This window comes from Gymnoscopelus microlampas, assembly GCF_963454915.1.
Source record: "Gymnoscopelus microlampas genome assembly, chromosome: 23".
Classification (NCBI taxonomy): Eukaryota; Metazoa; Chordata; class Actinopteri; order Myctophiformes; family Myctophidae; genus Gymnoscopelus; species Gymnoscopelus microlampas.
The window spans coordinates 21,020,195-21,036,316 of NC_139960.1; the positions used below are offsets into that span (position 1 = coordinate 21,020,195).

At 43.6% G+C, this 16,122-nt stretch overlaps 2 protein-coding genes across 3 annotated transcripts in view; one reads left to right on the forward strand and one right to left on the reverse strand.

The window, feature by feature from the left end:
• Nucleotides 1–16,122, forward strand: part of prkcq (protein kinase C, theta) — a 148,118-nt gene that overhangs the window by 117,959 nt on the left and 14,037 nt on the right. The window lies entirely within an intron of this gene.
• The window catches only part of tmcc3 (transmembrane and coiled-coil domain family 3), a 44,838-nt gene that overhangs the window by 23,242 nt on the left and 5,474 nt on the right, over nucleotides 1–16,122 (reverse strand). Inside the window, exon 1 of one of the 2 annotated variants that reach the window (XM_084049818.1) lies at nucleotides 8,735–8,973. The exons of the other annotated variant lie outside the window; for it this stretch is intronic. Coding sequence (XP_083905944.1) covers nucleotides 8,735–8,737 — 3 coding nt within the window. The 5' untranslated portion in view covers nucleotides 8,738–8,973. Of the gene's footprint in view, nucleotides 1–8,734; nucleotides 8,974–16,122 lie in introns of those variants that run through there. 2 annotated transcript variants of the gene reach the window in all.

Below are 16,122 nucleotides of genomic sequence, written 5' to 3' on the forward strand. Positions count from 1 at the left end.
CTTGGCGGGCCTGACCAATCAGAACGTTGACAGACCTGACCAATCAGAACGTTGACGGAAAAGCCAGGTATAGAGCAGGACCGCTCTATACTATGTATAGAGCGGCGCCAGCGCCGCTAAAAATAGGACACAGAAGAAAAAAATCACACATCACACATCTAATTCTATATTCATGACATCATAGTGATGTCATGAATAGTAACATAGTGATGTCATGAATAGTGACCAATCAGAACGTTGACGGACCTGACCAATCAGAACGTTGACGGACCTGACCAATCAGACCTTTGGCGAGCCTGACCAATCAGAACGTTGACGGACCTGACCAATCAGAACTTTGGCGAGCCTGACCAATCAGAACGTTGACGGACCTGACCAATCAGAACTTTGGCGAGCCTGACCAATCAGAACTTTGGCGAGCCTGACCAATCAGAACGTTGACGCAAAAGCCAGGTATAGAGGGCTAATATCCGCTAGCGCCGCTAAAAAACTAACAAGTCCACAGCATATTTGGGACCTTAAAAAGTCCTTTTGTCTGACCTTTAAACATGTATGCAGCCCCACTAGTAGAGACAGAGGTCTAAGGATAGCAATGTCAGTCCATCCATCACGTATTGGTCCTAAACTAGATTTAGACAACTACTGCCTCGACTGCAATGGAATTGGCTGTGCAGCTTCATGCTCTGCATATTGGGGTCACCAATGTCAATAGGGTTCATCCAGCCTTATACCCTATAGGCCAAAATTGCATACTTGCACACTAGATATCCCAAAACGGCCATTACACATCAGTATGTGCGTGTGTATGTGTATGTGTGTATATACACGGTAACACTTGCTATGCATTCCATGTCTATGGTGCGTATAATTATAGCTATAAGCACTCACAAATCTGCAGAATGCTGTATAACAACATTTTAAGCATTTCATAATGATAAGATTTAATATTTTTCTTAGAGCAACAAATGACCTCTTATAGTGACTTATGACAGTATAATGCACCTTAACAGTGATTATAATGCATAAAATGATAAAGCAATATAAAATGATTTTGTCTTACAACTATGAGAATTAACATGGGATGCATACTCTCAATATAAAATGTGTTATGATTGCATTATGAGTACTTATGGATAGTATTATGAGTACTTATGAATGCTTATAACTGTAATTATACAGTGTTTTAAGCATATTACAATGCATTTATAATTGATCTTATAAGTCATTACAAAATGCTTTATAATGTGTTATGATTGTTATAAAGCTTTACGCTTATTTATGAATGTTTATAACTATAATCATACAGTGTTATCAGCAGATTATAATGAATTATAGTTGCCTAGGTTTATAACGCATTATAGACATGGCAAGTGTTACAAACAATTCTACCTGACATTTTTTGAGCTTGTAGATCTGCTGTTGTCAGTGTGTGACACTGACATGCACGTATAAAACAGGCTTAAATGCCCCAAGCCATGATCTAACAGTATAAACTGTTGAATTATGTATGATAGAAGGAGGAGGGGTCTCTACATTCTCCTATCTAAAATATAGCAATAAAAATGTCACATGAAATTTAAAAAATCACACCCTGTGTGAAGGTAGCGGCGCCTTTTGATACATTATGTCATCGATATGCGTTTATAATGTCAATATCCAGTTAAACCAATATCCAGTTAAACCAATCACTTTGTTGACGGGTCTGAACAATCAGAACGTTGACGGGTCTGACCAATCAGAACGTTGACGGTGAACACGGACAAAGTCAGGTATAGAGCAGGATCCGCTCTATACCGGCTGACCAATCAGCACGTTGACGGGTCTGACCAATCAGAACGTTGACGGGTCTGACCAATCAGAACGTTGACGGTGAACACGGACAAAGTCAGGTATAGAGCAGGATCCGCTCTATACCGACTGACCAATCAGCACGTTGACGGGTCTGACCAATCAGAACGTTGACGGGTCTGACCAATCAGAACCTTGGCGGGCCTGACCAATCAGAACGTTGACAGACCTGACCAATCAGAACGTTGACGGAAAAGCCAGGTATAGAGCAGGACCGCTCTATACTATGTATAGAGCGGCGCCAGCGCCGCTAAAAATAGGACACAGAAGAAAAAAATCACACATCACACATCTAATTCTATATTCATGACATCATAGTGATGTCATGAATAGTAACATAGTGATGTCATGAATAGTGACCAATCAGAACGTTGACGGACCTGACCAATCAGAACGTTGACGGACCTGACCAATCAGACCTTTGGCGAGCCTGACCAATCAGAACGTTGACGGACCTGACCAATCAGAACTTTGGCGAGCCTGACCAATCAGAACGTTGACGGACCTGACCAATCAGAACTTTGGCGAGCCTGACCAATCAGAACTTTGGCGAGCCTGACCAATCAGAACGTTGACGCAAAAGCCAGGTATAGAGGGCTAATATCCGCTAGCGCCGCTAAAAAACTAACAAGTCCACAGCATATTTGGGACCTTAAAAAGTCCTTTTGTCTGACCTTTAAACATGTATGCAGCCCCACTAGTAGAGACAGAGGTCTAAGGATAGCAATGTCAGTCCATCCATCACGTATTGGTCCTAAACTAGATTTAGACAACTACTGCCTCGACTGCAATGGAATTGGCTGTGCAGCTTCATGCTCTGCATATTGGGGTCACCAATGTCAATAGGGTTCATCCAGCCTTATACCCTATAGGCCAAAATTGCATACTTGCACACTAGATATCCCAAAACGGCCATTACACATCAGTATGTGCGTGTGTATGTGTATGTGTGTATATACACGGTAACACTTGCTATGCATTCCATGTCTATGGTGCGTATAATTATAGCTATAAGCACTCACAAATCTGCAGAATGCTGTATAACAACATTTTAAGCATTTCATAATGATAAGATTTAATATTTTTCTTAGAGCAACAAATGACCTCTTATAGTGACTTATGACAGTATAATGCACCTTAACAGTGATTATAATGCATAAAATGATAAAGCAATATAAAATGATTTTGTCTTACAACTATGAGAATTAACATGGGATGCATACTCTCAATATAAAATGTGTTATGATTGCATTATGAGTACTTATGGATAGTATTATGAGTACTTATGAATGCTTATAACTGTAATTATACAGTGTTTTAAGCATATTACAATGCATTTATAATTGATCTTATAAGTCATTACAAAATGCTTTATAATGTGTTATGATTGTTATAAAGCTTTACGCTTATTTATGAATGTTTATAACTATAATCATACAGTGTTATCAGCAGATTATAATGAATTATAGTTGCCTAGGTTTATAACGCATTATAGACATGGCAAGTGTTACAAACAATTCTACCTGACATTTTTTGAGCTTGTAGATCTGCTGTTGTCAGTGTGTGACACTGACATGCACGTATAAAACAGGCTTAAATGCCCCAAGCCATGATCTAACAGTATAAACTGTTGAATTATGTATGATAGAAGGAGGAGGGGATGCAAGCAGATTTTTTTAACCTATAGGTTATAACAACAAAAATGGACCGCAGATGGCCTTGGATATGATGGTCCATACATCTAGGAAAAGGTTTCAGGTCTTCTTCTTCTTCTGTCGTATGTCCTTAGACCTTCAGCTCCGTTGCAGCAAGCCAGTCCAGTGTGTCATTGTCTAGGTCAATTAAACCACGATCACCATTAGGTGGCCGGTATTTGGGGCAGCTGGTCATAACGTGTTCCACAGTCTGTTCTGGATCCCCACATTCGCAATGGGCATTGTCTGTGAGACCCCACTTGTGCATTGATGCATTGAAACGTCCAACACCTGTCCTCAGGCGATTGAGGGTTGTCCACTCCTTGCGTGGGAGGTGCTGGCCAGGAACATCTGCTGGGTCCTCGATGTATTTGTGGAGCCTGGATGGTTCTGCTGCCTTCCACTGGTCCCTCCATCTTGCCTTCACCCAGGAAGCCTTGGAGGTGTCCGCTGGTGTTGTGCGGAGCAGTTCCTGGGCCTGTGTGGCAAAGGGGCGCCGGGACTTGAGGCGCACGCGCTGTGGTGTCTCCGTGACGACCTTGTGGAGGAGGTGGGATTCACTCATCTGTGCCTTCCGAGCGAGGGCCAGCGTGGCGGCTTCTCGTCTGACCTCTGCTGGAGCGATTCCAGCGAGGACAGGTAGTTGGTATGATGGGGTGGCTCGTAGACATCCGGAGACGGTCCGTAGGGCGGTGTTGAGGGCAGCATCCAGCTTTTTCACATGAGGGCTACGGCTCCAGACTGGGGCACAGTACTCAGCGGCGGGGAACACCAGAGCCTCGGTGGAGATGCGCAGTGTCTTTGTGGTGGCTCCCCACGTAGTACCGGCTAGACGGCTTATCAATGCGGCACGGGCGGTGGTCTTTCCCTTGACACTGTCCAGGTGTTGTTTGAATGACAGTGTTCTGTCCAGCTTCACCCCAAGGTATGTCGGGGAGGACTGAGACTGTAGCCGGGCATCTTCAACCATGATGTTAATTTCACGGGTTGCTTCCTTGTTGTAAAGGTGGAACATTGTTGATACGGTCTTCTCAACACTGAGCTTCAGGCGCCAGTTCTTCAGGTATGAGGACAGAATGTTCATGTCCTCAGAGAGGCCCTCTTCTACTGCTTCCCAGGATGGCTTGCTGAGCAAAATGGCCAGGTCGTCTGCATAGCCGTACTTCCTTGATGTTGTTGTGGGTAAGTCGTGGATGTAGATGTTGAATAACATCGGTGCTAGCACTGAGCCCTGCGGGACACCGTTCTTGAGCTTTCTCACCCTGCTGCTTTGGCCGTTACTGGTGTGTAGCCGAAAGCTGCGGTTGCTCAGCAACTCCATTATGAAGCTCACCATGTGCTTGTCTGGGATGGTCTCCAGAAGCTTCATATGTAGCCCACGCAGCCAGACAGTGTCGTAGGCAGCCGTGAGGTCTAGGAAGACGGCACCCGCCTTCTCTCCTGCCTGGAAGCTGTCTTCTATGTCGTGGCACAGAAGGGTCACCTGGTCTGTTGTTGACATACCGCTTCGAAAGCCAGCCTGTTCTTTGGGCAGCTGGGGGTCGATCACTGGGGTGAGGCGTGCCAGGATGAGGCGTTCAAGGAGCTTGAAGGGTACGCACAGAAGTGAGATGGGCCGGTATCCCTTTGGGTCATCGCTCGGCTTGTTTGGCTTTGGCAGGGCGATCACTTTAGCACGACGCCAGATCTTTGGCAGCTTTGAGTACTGGAGGCATGCAGAAAGGAAGGAACAGAGCCAGTCAGTTGCCTTCTTGCCTTGATGTTTCATGTACTCTGGGTGGATGCCGTCTATGCCTGGTGCCTTACCAGTCTTCAGGCGTTGTGTGGCCAGATCGATCTCTTTCGTCGTGAAGTTGATGGATAGGTTGGAATCGCATCCTGGGGCCCTGAGCAGCTCGTGGACTCTTGCTGATGTTGTTCTATTGAAGTCCTTGTCTGCGTTAGGGAAGCGGCCATTGCTCAGCAGGAGCGACGCGATGGAGTTTGCAGTGATGGGGCACTGCGGAGGAGTTGTTGACCTTCCAGTCAGCTTGTTCAGGGTCTGCCACCCCTGTCGACTGGAGTGTGTAAAGTCAATTGACTCTACTGTCTCAGTCCATCGTTGCCTACGTTTTTCATTTAACCTGCAGAATAGGTCGTCTGCTGCTTTGTCCCTGTCTTCGCTGGTTTGTGCTCCTGTATGGGAGCGAAGAAGTTGTTCACATTCTTCATCCCAGCAGGGGACATAGGCTTTGCGCACACCGCGGGGGATGTTGTCCTTGGCGGCAGCCAGCAGCATTTTGCAGTACGAGTCGTAGGCATCGTTCAAGTTGTTGGCCAACAGCTGCCTTGGTCACTTGCTTAGTGAAGCCTGCCCAGTTTGCTCTGCGGAAGTTCCACCTCTTGACATCCCTCCCTTGCACTGGTTGGACCAAGGATGGGATGGTGATGAGCGATGGTCGGTGGTGTGACCGGGGAAACATGTCCAGGATGCGTCTTACTGGGAGTGACTGGTTGTTATGCCATTTTGCGAAAGCCAGGTCTGGATTGGTGGTGCTGTTCCATCGTGCAGAGTAGAAGGTGCGTGGCTCCTTTGGGTCGTATAGGAGTGTAGCATCGACAGTTGAGGCCCAGTCTATCAGGAAGTCACCATCAGTGTTGGAGCTGCTGTAACCCCAGTCTGTATGGTGGCTGTTGAAATCACCAGCGTACACGGCAGGGGCTGGGACATCTGGCAGGGACGATGGGACCAGTCTACTGGGTGGTGGTTTGTAGACGTTGACAATGGTGGTGTCTTGCACTTTGGTTGTAATGTATTCTATCTCTGCACCCTCTGGAGATTGTCCGGCGGCTGACCAGGCCATATCTTTGCGGACAAATGTAGCAGTGCCATGATGTTTATTGGCGATGTGGCCGGCCAAGGTGTACCCAGGGACCCTCAGGATGTTCTTATTTTCCTGGTGGGTCTCCTGCAGGGTGATCACTGTCACGTTGTTTTTGCTGGCTATGTGCTCAAGGATGTTGATCTTGGCAATGGTGAGACCTTCGACGTTGAGCTGGAGAAGCGCTAGCGCTGGGGCTGTGGTCGGTGGACGTTGTGAAGACATTTGTTTCGCTTAAAGGGCATGCAACCTTGCAACTACTCTTTAGCTACTTACAGGGGAGGCCACGTGGAGGCTGTCTTCTTCTCTCCCTCAGGTCTGAGGAAATTACATAATCACACAAGAGGAGGGCTTTTGGCCTGGAATTACATGTGAAAACGGGGTATAGGTAGAACCACTACCTGACATGAATGATGTCAAGTATCTGCCCTGACTGGCACACAAAAACACACAGGAGCCACTAATCATCATGCAGGGTCATGAAATATGATGATAGATAGCAGAACAAGGGAGATTTTGCAACAGATTGTTGAATGTCTCTCTCTCTCTCGCTCTCTCCCTCCGTTTGGACAAAACATGCACAGCATCCCCCCTTTGGGAGCCAGGCTTTCCACACCAATGATTGTATGGATGGTCAGCCTCCAGTCCCCCTGTGCAGCAAAAAGTGAGGATTTTGGCCATGGATGGCTTGGTAAAAACGTCCTTTGAGGAATATTGGAGAACAGTATGTTCGTACTGTTGCCTTCAGGGAAGAGGTATCAGAGTATCAAAGCCAGCACAAGCAGACTGACGAACAGTTTCCTCCCCCAGGCTGTAAGACTGCTAAATACATCTAAACAATAAACATTTTCTGTGATTTTATGGCCCTGTATGCTGATCTGGGTTTTTTAATGTGTTTTTAACCTTTTAGATAAGCTTAGTATTGTTATTTATGAACTGTTTTTTTATGTATGTGTATTATGGAGCACCCCCAACCTAGGGTTTTCACAGTGCATCCTTGTGACAATAAACATCTTGAATCTTGAAATATTGAAGACATGCCATCACTGTCAAACTGTAAAATATCTCGTATGTGTGTGCGTGTTTTACATATGGCTGTGCAGTGCAAAGCTGAACCATAGCCTACTATGTGAGCCCCCTCGAAACTGGGTCATAGGATGGATAATGACGTTTTGAGTCATACATATTGATGTTGCTTTGTTCAGTTACCATTGTTGCTGCTGCTGCCTAAGGCAACAACAGGTAAATGCAGGAAAAATACAACCATTTGCGAGTTCTGCGTTGCAGTCAGTGTTGCCAGATTCTGCAAGAGAAATAAGCAACTAGGTCTCTGAAAATAAGCCCCAAAGAAGCGACTGTCACATCATCACATGAACGTCGGATATTTGAAAATAGCCAATCTGCAAGCTCACAATGCATCACGATGCGACACGTCGTGAGCTTGCAGATCTGAACTTTTTTTTTTAACAACACCAATCTGTACAGGACGTAAAGTCACAAAATACTTTTAGATGGCGGGCCCAAATAAGCAACTACACTTTATAAACAAGCCTAGCCCTGAAACATGACTGTCAGACGAGCGTCATGTGAACCATGGCAAGCAACTACACAGAAAACAAGCCCAAAGTTGCTTACAATGAACGGACATGGCAACCCTGGTTGCAGCGGCGTCAAAAAGGGAAATATAACGCGTTCCCCTTCTGTGTCACTTGGTCTGCATTGATTGCTGGTGACCGTTGCTGGTGACAGGAACGATTAAAAGCTCCTATAAACGCATGTTTGCCTGTCATGTCATCAGCAACTGCACAACAACAACACTGCCTTGTTAAACCTGTTCTTACAAAAGCAAAACAAAGACGAACTGCTCGACGGACCAGAGTACGCTTGGATAAATAATTATTCAACATGTATTGTTGTAAGCCTGGAAGAGCATGCATGGCGTGATTGAAAACTTTACGCGGAGAGAACACAGAAGTGTGTTCAGCACCGCATGAAGTGACTGATGACAGACAACACACAGACACTCACACAGAAGCATGATTAAAGAAAGATTTCCATCGTCATGTGTATATTAATTCACGAAATAGTGTTGGTCAGACCAAATCAATAACAAATGTATTAAACAACTTTTATCTCGCGCAAAACTGATGCAAACTAGTTTTTGACAACGTGGCCAAAAAGGAGACACAAACGTAGAAGCAGACAGAAATGATCCATGTGCTATTAGCCTACATCATGCATACATATCCTACATGTGACATGTCACACCTCTGAGGTAGCCTACAACATACAGAGGATGACAGTCAGAGGATGTCATTGTCATATACTTACCATTACGCCGTTTGTTTAATTTCTAGATCTCCCTCTACTTGTGATCAACTTTTCCCAACTGCAGCACCACAAGCGCCGGTCACAGATAGTTCCATGGATGGTTTCCAGCAGTTCGTTTACATTGAAACCCCACGCCCCTGCTTTTACAAAGCTGGTAGTTGCCCTCCGACATTGACGGGATGTAGGACCTACATCGACAGTTCTTACTTGCCGCTATCAGCGACCGGGGGCGGCGACGATCGCTTTCCCTTCTGTCCCCTGTGGCGCTAATCCTCCAATCCAGGGAGTCAAACAATGTGCGCTTTAACCCCGCCCACCATACTGGACTACGAGGGGACTGACTGGGGAGAGGTTTAGACCAGTGGTCTGCGACCCTTTTCATATTTATTCGGCATTTGAGCCACGGACCACCGTTTGATGAGATTTAGACTCTCAGTCTGGCCCAAGACTTAGAATATTTTGTTATCGTTGGATACGATTTTGTCCACAATTCCATGCTGTGTAGCATGGAATTGTGGACAAAATCGTATCCAACGATAACAAAATATTCTAAGTCTTGGGCCTGTGCCATAGCACTGACGAAGGTCATAGGAGGACTGAAACGTTTGCTTTTTAAAATTCACTATGAGCACCGAGCACCAGATGATCATTATATAGAATAAAGAAAATATATTTTCTTAAAGTCTGTATAAGGAGTTTTCCTTATTTTTTTGCATTGAGCGAGTCTCTTTCTGCCAGTTTAGCCATATGAGAGATAACAGGCAAAGGTTGATCCAACAATTATTATATATTCTCTAATTGTGTATACTTATTGTAAATTAAGTAATGCAGAAGTTTAACAATGTTACTCTCTCAAGAGTTAAAGATCTATAATCTATAAAAGAATCTCCAGACAGGTTTTTTTTGTTCAAAAATAAAAGCACGAGTTAACAAGCTGCAGGCATACTAAAAACAAGAATGACACAGTCATATACCAGCAGCAGCTGAATATAGATCAGCTTGCTCCACAAATCTGAAAATGTATTTTCTAACGGTTCTAGAAAGAAAACACTCAAATTGATTGGAAGTGGCCTTGAGATGTCTGATCGCTCCAGTCATCATGGCTATTCACCATTATTCAGTCAATCTGTGTGGCTTTCCAAAGGTATAGGCCTATGCAGCAAGCTAATATACCTTTCAATTAACAGATTGATTGATTGAATTCTTTATTAGCAGTTTGAAAAAAAAAGCACAGGAAAGCACAGTTCAATACATGGTGTGTTAAGATGATTATACCCAAGAAAGCTATGGCTTGTTTCCATTGGGGTCCTGTATAGATAATGTTACAACTGGCCAATGGCCACATAACTTGGATGGGTAGTATGTAGAACACATCAGAAGTTAAATTGTTATTAAGTTACCTTACAATGGTCCAGGGACTGAAGACTATGTTAATAATTTAAAAGACATTAAAGTAAATGTCTCTCATTATGTCTCTCAAGTGTCTGTGACTATAACCGTGTATCAATGGTCTGTATTTCTGTATTAAGCCTGTGTATCAGTAAACTTGGTTTTACATATCAACTCCTTTCCTGCATTTGGGTCCTGTGTAAAACGGTGACAATGTCATTAATGTTTTAGAGTGACAGTGGGACTATACAGTATAGAGCTATAGAGCAGCAGAAAGTAATTAGTTTAGTCAGTGGCTCTGTCATGTGACCATGGCCAGTTGGCAGGTTGCTATACAAGTACATATTAAGTATTCATTCCGTCATATCAAGTCCTCCAGTTCCACACCTGACATCTGTCACCACAAATTTAAACACACCACTCATTCCTTGCTCTAACCCCCCCCCCCCCCCCCCCCCCCACACACACACACACACACAAACACATCTCAGTGGCTAATCAAAATTTAAATAAGGGGTGCCTACATACCCCCTCCTCAAAAAATTATTTATTTTGAAATAAAGCCCATTTTATGACTTCCAAGGTCCCTCTGGTACTACAAGGTCAGTTGCCTTTGGAGATGTTTTGGAGAGTGAGATCATTTAATTGTTATACTGGCCATGTACAGCTGCTGTGGCAATGTTAGGTATACGTCTTGTGATTCAAATAAAGCACTTTGAGTTAAAGTGCATAGAGAAAGCAGTGAATGAGTCAGACAGCCGTTAATCGCTGTGATGAGAGTGTCTGCTGACAGGTTGGACACTCTGGAACTCCATGATTTAGCCCTGCAGGGCATAGAACACGGGAAATGTGAGTGCTGTTGAATCTGTTGAACAGTGTTGCATTGCTGATTTGGTATGTGGTTGCACTCCATTTTAATAAAGACGTAACGCGCACGCCGCTTAACACCTACACTACAGGTCACACAATGGACAATTGATATGCATCTAGGCTCAATCCTATGATAATTCATGCTGGTGTGACAACCGTCGGTCAGCAGCCTTTGTTAACTTTTGAGGTGTGAATTTAAAGTTGTTTTAAATCTATGCATGTGCGTGCTCCTGTTCCTGCATGGCGTGTGTCCCATGAGCAATGCAACCCTGCTGTTGAATCTGATCCAGTCTGATTAATTCATATTTCTGTGTGAGTGCAGACAGAGAGAGAGAGAGAGAGAGAGAGAGAGAGAGAGAGAGAGAGAGAGAGAGAGAGAGAGAGAGAGAGAGAGAGAGAGAGAGAGAGAGAGAGAGAGAGAGAGAGGATGTTCAGAGTTGATTGCACATACTACATCAAACCCAGAACAAATCTCTGCTTTGATCAATCCACATTGCCTAATACATTTCCAGTCCATTTCCATAGGCTATTAATTTGTCAAACGACTGTGTGTGAGTGTGAGAGAAAGAAAGATGTGTTAGGAGAGCAAGGTGATTCAGAATTAAATTAGATATCTGATTTGGTCTAAGCTGGCACTCTTTTTGCAAGTAGAATTGATCTGGCAAAGAAAATCAGCAATGGGCTTGCAGAGAGTGGCTTCAGGCTTCTGTGTGCACACATATTAAAAGCAAATCATTAATGGGAGCTGCAGCTCATTACTTGTGGAGCTGCGGAGCTAACAGCAGCATCATGTTTGAAGTCAAGCCTGCCTCAGAGCTTACAGCAGCATCATGTTTGAAGTCAAGCCTGCCTCTGGCTGCATTGATCCACTTAAGGGAAATCACACTCCACTGTCAAATACATCTAATATCTGAACTGTAATGCACATACTTTATTTACATGTCACCAGATCAGAATCCCATTAGCCAAGAAAGGCAGAGAAGCCACACAACATTTGAGTTCAATAATTTATACAGTGAGTGTACAATGTCTCAGAATAGAGCAGGGAGAATGAAGGCCCTGTATTTTGTAAATGTTTGCGTAATGAAATGAAGCATTTGCGTGTCTATGCAAGTATGTATGCAATGTATGATGATAATCACAAGACGCCATTGTTCCTTCCTTCTTCCCACTCGTGATGTTTGTGTTCATTATGATGCTTCCTGTGCCACTTCCTGACTCTCTCCAAGCTGTGAACGCAAACTGACCTCAACCATCGCAATGTGCTTTAGGAACACTGGTGCTGGTATGGAATGTTTAGTCGGAGGGTCTGTAATGTACTGGTTGGGATTCAAGAATGTTTTGGGAACTGACATGTTTTAGATTAGTCAATGAGGCTCCCACTGGCTTCCTCAAAACTGTGTATTGCTTATGTAACGTGACCCCCATGCTAAAACGACTGACTTAAGTGTTACCTTATGTGGTTGTGGGCAGGGCAGTGTGACTGTGCATGCGTGTGTGTGTGTGTGTGTGTCTGAGAGAGAAAAAGAGAGCACGAGACACAGAAAGATGATAGGCACACAAGTCATCCTAATCAGGCCCTTCCATTACTTTGTCTTTGAGCCAGACGGGAAGTGAGCCCTCACCACAGCAGTGTCTGTTCAGATTGTGTCTTCCTCATTTCCTTGTTTGTTACAACATGTTCCTACTCAAGACACACACCCCTGTAATTAATGCCAGTATAGCATGTGAGTGACAGGCTGTGCTCCCCAGCTGGAAGTCTGACTCTTGGGCCGATCTCAAGGGGAAGACAAGGCAGCAACAAATATCTCAGAAAATAAGATAAGGATGATTAAACAATTACTAGATAATCAAATAAGGGATATTGAATGTTTCATCGTGGAGGGGTGTGGATGTCTTGAATCATAACAGAATATGCAATATGTTGGATAAAAGAGAAAATGAGAAGATTACATTTCTGACTGGACACCAATGGTTTCGAGTTGTAAATTTGTAAAATTGTGTTATAAGTTCTTTCTTTTATTTTATTGGGATACATGATAGGTGCATTATCTATTCAGCAGTCGGATGGAATCTGAACTCCATCCCCAGATCCATAGCCTAACCACACAAAACCCATGTGAAAACTTTAAACCATACGAACACTACCTAACCTTAACTAAAATGAATTAATTAAAACACCAAACCCACGCCCAAACATAACCACACTAACAGTGCCTAACCTGAACCAGTTGGTTAGCTTATGTGTGATTGAGTAGGGCAAAAATAATTATGAAGGGCAAACACCATCCTAGTAACAGACCGTTTGTGATGATGTGAATTGATAAGCGCTGGAGGTGTCTAGCGCAGGGCTCAAGGCTCGGAAAGAGTTCTTCCCTACGGCTGTCAAGAGCCCTGAATGGAGAGTTTAGAGACATGGTCAAAAAACTAAAATAATACATCAAAATAAACTAAGAATCCTCAAAATATTACTTGCACAATGTACATGACAACTGAATAGACAACAGCTTTTAATGTATAATATGCCTTCTGCTTGTAAATTTGACTGCAGTTAAAGATATACGTATGCCTACTGCTTCATTACATCCAGTATTATTTCTTGTTATCCAGTATTACTTCTATCTTGTTATACTGTATTGTATTAGCAGTCTCTGCGGAACATATCCCACCAACATTTCACTGCTTGTAACTGTACCTGTCTGAGTCAGTCTCTTATAAAACCCTTTATTGAACAAATAAATATTTTGCCACTGCTGAGCCAGAACTGTCTGAATTGGGACAGAGATATACAGTACAGTACATATCCGCACACACACAGTCAGGCATAGCACAACTGTGCATCCTGTTGGCCGTTTCTCAATAGCTAGTGCACAGAAGTTGTGGCAGATTTTCTTTATTTGTATTGCATAACCCCCGCAGAATGGTGCAGTCCAAAACACGTCCCCTTTCATCTCACACTAATCTTCTTCTCTACTTGAGCTTGTGTCTATTCTGCCCGTAAATCACACTCTGTTCCTTTCCCCACATATACTTTTTTATAACAAGTGATTGCTAGTGCCAGATTCTGTATCATATCCTGGCTGTCACATTATGTCCTTCATGTTCTGTCATGATGATTATTTCCTTCTGTCACTTTCAGTTAAAGACTTTCCACATCTCCTCTCGGCTCATATTCTGAATCTCAGATTTTTATCAAGTTTAGGCCTTAGACTTACTTCTAAAGTAACTATAGTGGCCGATTTCAATTGCACAGTATAGGGAGTGTTGGGTGTTGGGGCAGGGAGTGTTGGGTGGGAGGAGGAGTAGAACAAAGGCTCTACAACACAGAAATGTGTGTCGGGAGGAATTCATTGGCATGACGATAACATAAATTGGGTAGAAAAAGGGGTAGAAAGCAAAACAATAAAATAAAATGTCGCCAATTACTCATCTCTAATAGAGGAAAATAAAAAACAACCCTAGGTTTCTTTTCAGCACTTTGGCCAGACTGACAGAGTCATAACTATTGATCCATGTATTTCTATAGCTCTCAGTAAAAACAACTTCACGATGAAACAAAATTCATCACCTAACCTCCTGACACTGATTTAATGTGACCTTTTCAGTCAGGATTTTAATTAATTTGATTCCGCCTTGCCTCTGATAAGCCTCAATTAGGTCTCTTGGAGGACAACTGCTGAATGATCTCTCTCACACACATACACACACACAGTTGCTGCTACCTCTCTTGCTATGGGGACCGTGACTATCAGTCTGAACAACCACAACACATCACTAAGAACTAATTAGAAAAAGAGGACGGTTTATTTCTGCGAGACATGCTCAACACAACCAGATGACACGACTGGACAACACCAAAATCTGCCAAAATGACACCATAACTCAAAGCAGAACAGTGCAGAGTCTGTTTTAATAAGGTGAGGACCCAGCTAAGTTTAGCTGGACAGCAGAGACCCAGAAAGAGAAGAAACCTCCATTCACTCTCCTCCCTCATCATCACATGGCTAAATAAGTGTTCCCTTCTCCCGTTTCCATAACTCCCCCCTCTCGTTTTAAGCTCAACATAATTTATCTTTGGGTGGGGTAAAGAGATCCACCCATCCTCAAGCTTCCCCCCATTCAACCATGCGTCTTTTGTCAGTACCCAGCACAGCAGGGGAACTAAATCAGGGACACATGAATGGGCACACTAGACATGAATAGTGGCGGTTCTATGGGGCACTGATGGTAAATCTAAAGTCTGGTGGGAGTTGAAACTCAGGGAAAGATATATGAAATTCTGCTGAGGTGTTAATCACTGAATTCTTCAGTACATGGTATATACAACCGTCTGTAAAGTCAGACAGGGATATTGACCCATGTTCGTGCTATTCATTTGTTTGACCACTTTATTACAGCTCTCTGATCAACAAGAGACAATGCAACTGACTGGGTGTTTGTCAGTGTTCATGGTCAAACATGAAAAACATACACTGGATGGGTGTTTGTTTGTTTTGGAACTGACAACCCGTCACAAAGGATCATACGTGTACACAGACCTGCTTAGGAGGGACACTCTTTTAGCACATTGTAATCGTAACAGTATATTCATTCAAATTAATTTCAATACGTATATTTGAGCTATCTGAAGATTTGTTCCCTGGAGCAACCTCAATTACCAAAGTTTATAGATCAACGTGGTTCGAGAGCAAAATGCTGTGATGTGAGCTCCAGGTGCCTTTTGAAATAATGATCTAAAGGGTCACTTTGTCAAAGAGTGCTGGTGGGGGTCAGCATTGGGACCCCCATAGTGTCACCTTCCTCTTTCATCTCTGCATGCGCCTCTACGTCACAGCCCAAAACACCAAGCTTGTGGCATTTCAGCTCCTTTGTCCTCCGTTTTAAGTGGTCAGAGGTCCATTCTGAGAAAATATGATAACTATGAGGGGGTACAAAGGGATGAAGTTACAGAGAGAGAGTTGTGACTTTAAAGGACGAGGCCAGAGAGAGAGAGAGAGAGAATAAAAGGTCTGGCTGAGAGCGACGCATCCTGGCTGCTCTGACATCATCATCATCACGACCATTCACACGTCAACGCATCAAAAGGAACAAAACACACCTGTTTTATCTGCAGTAATAAAATGCACATA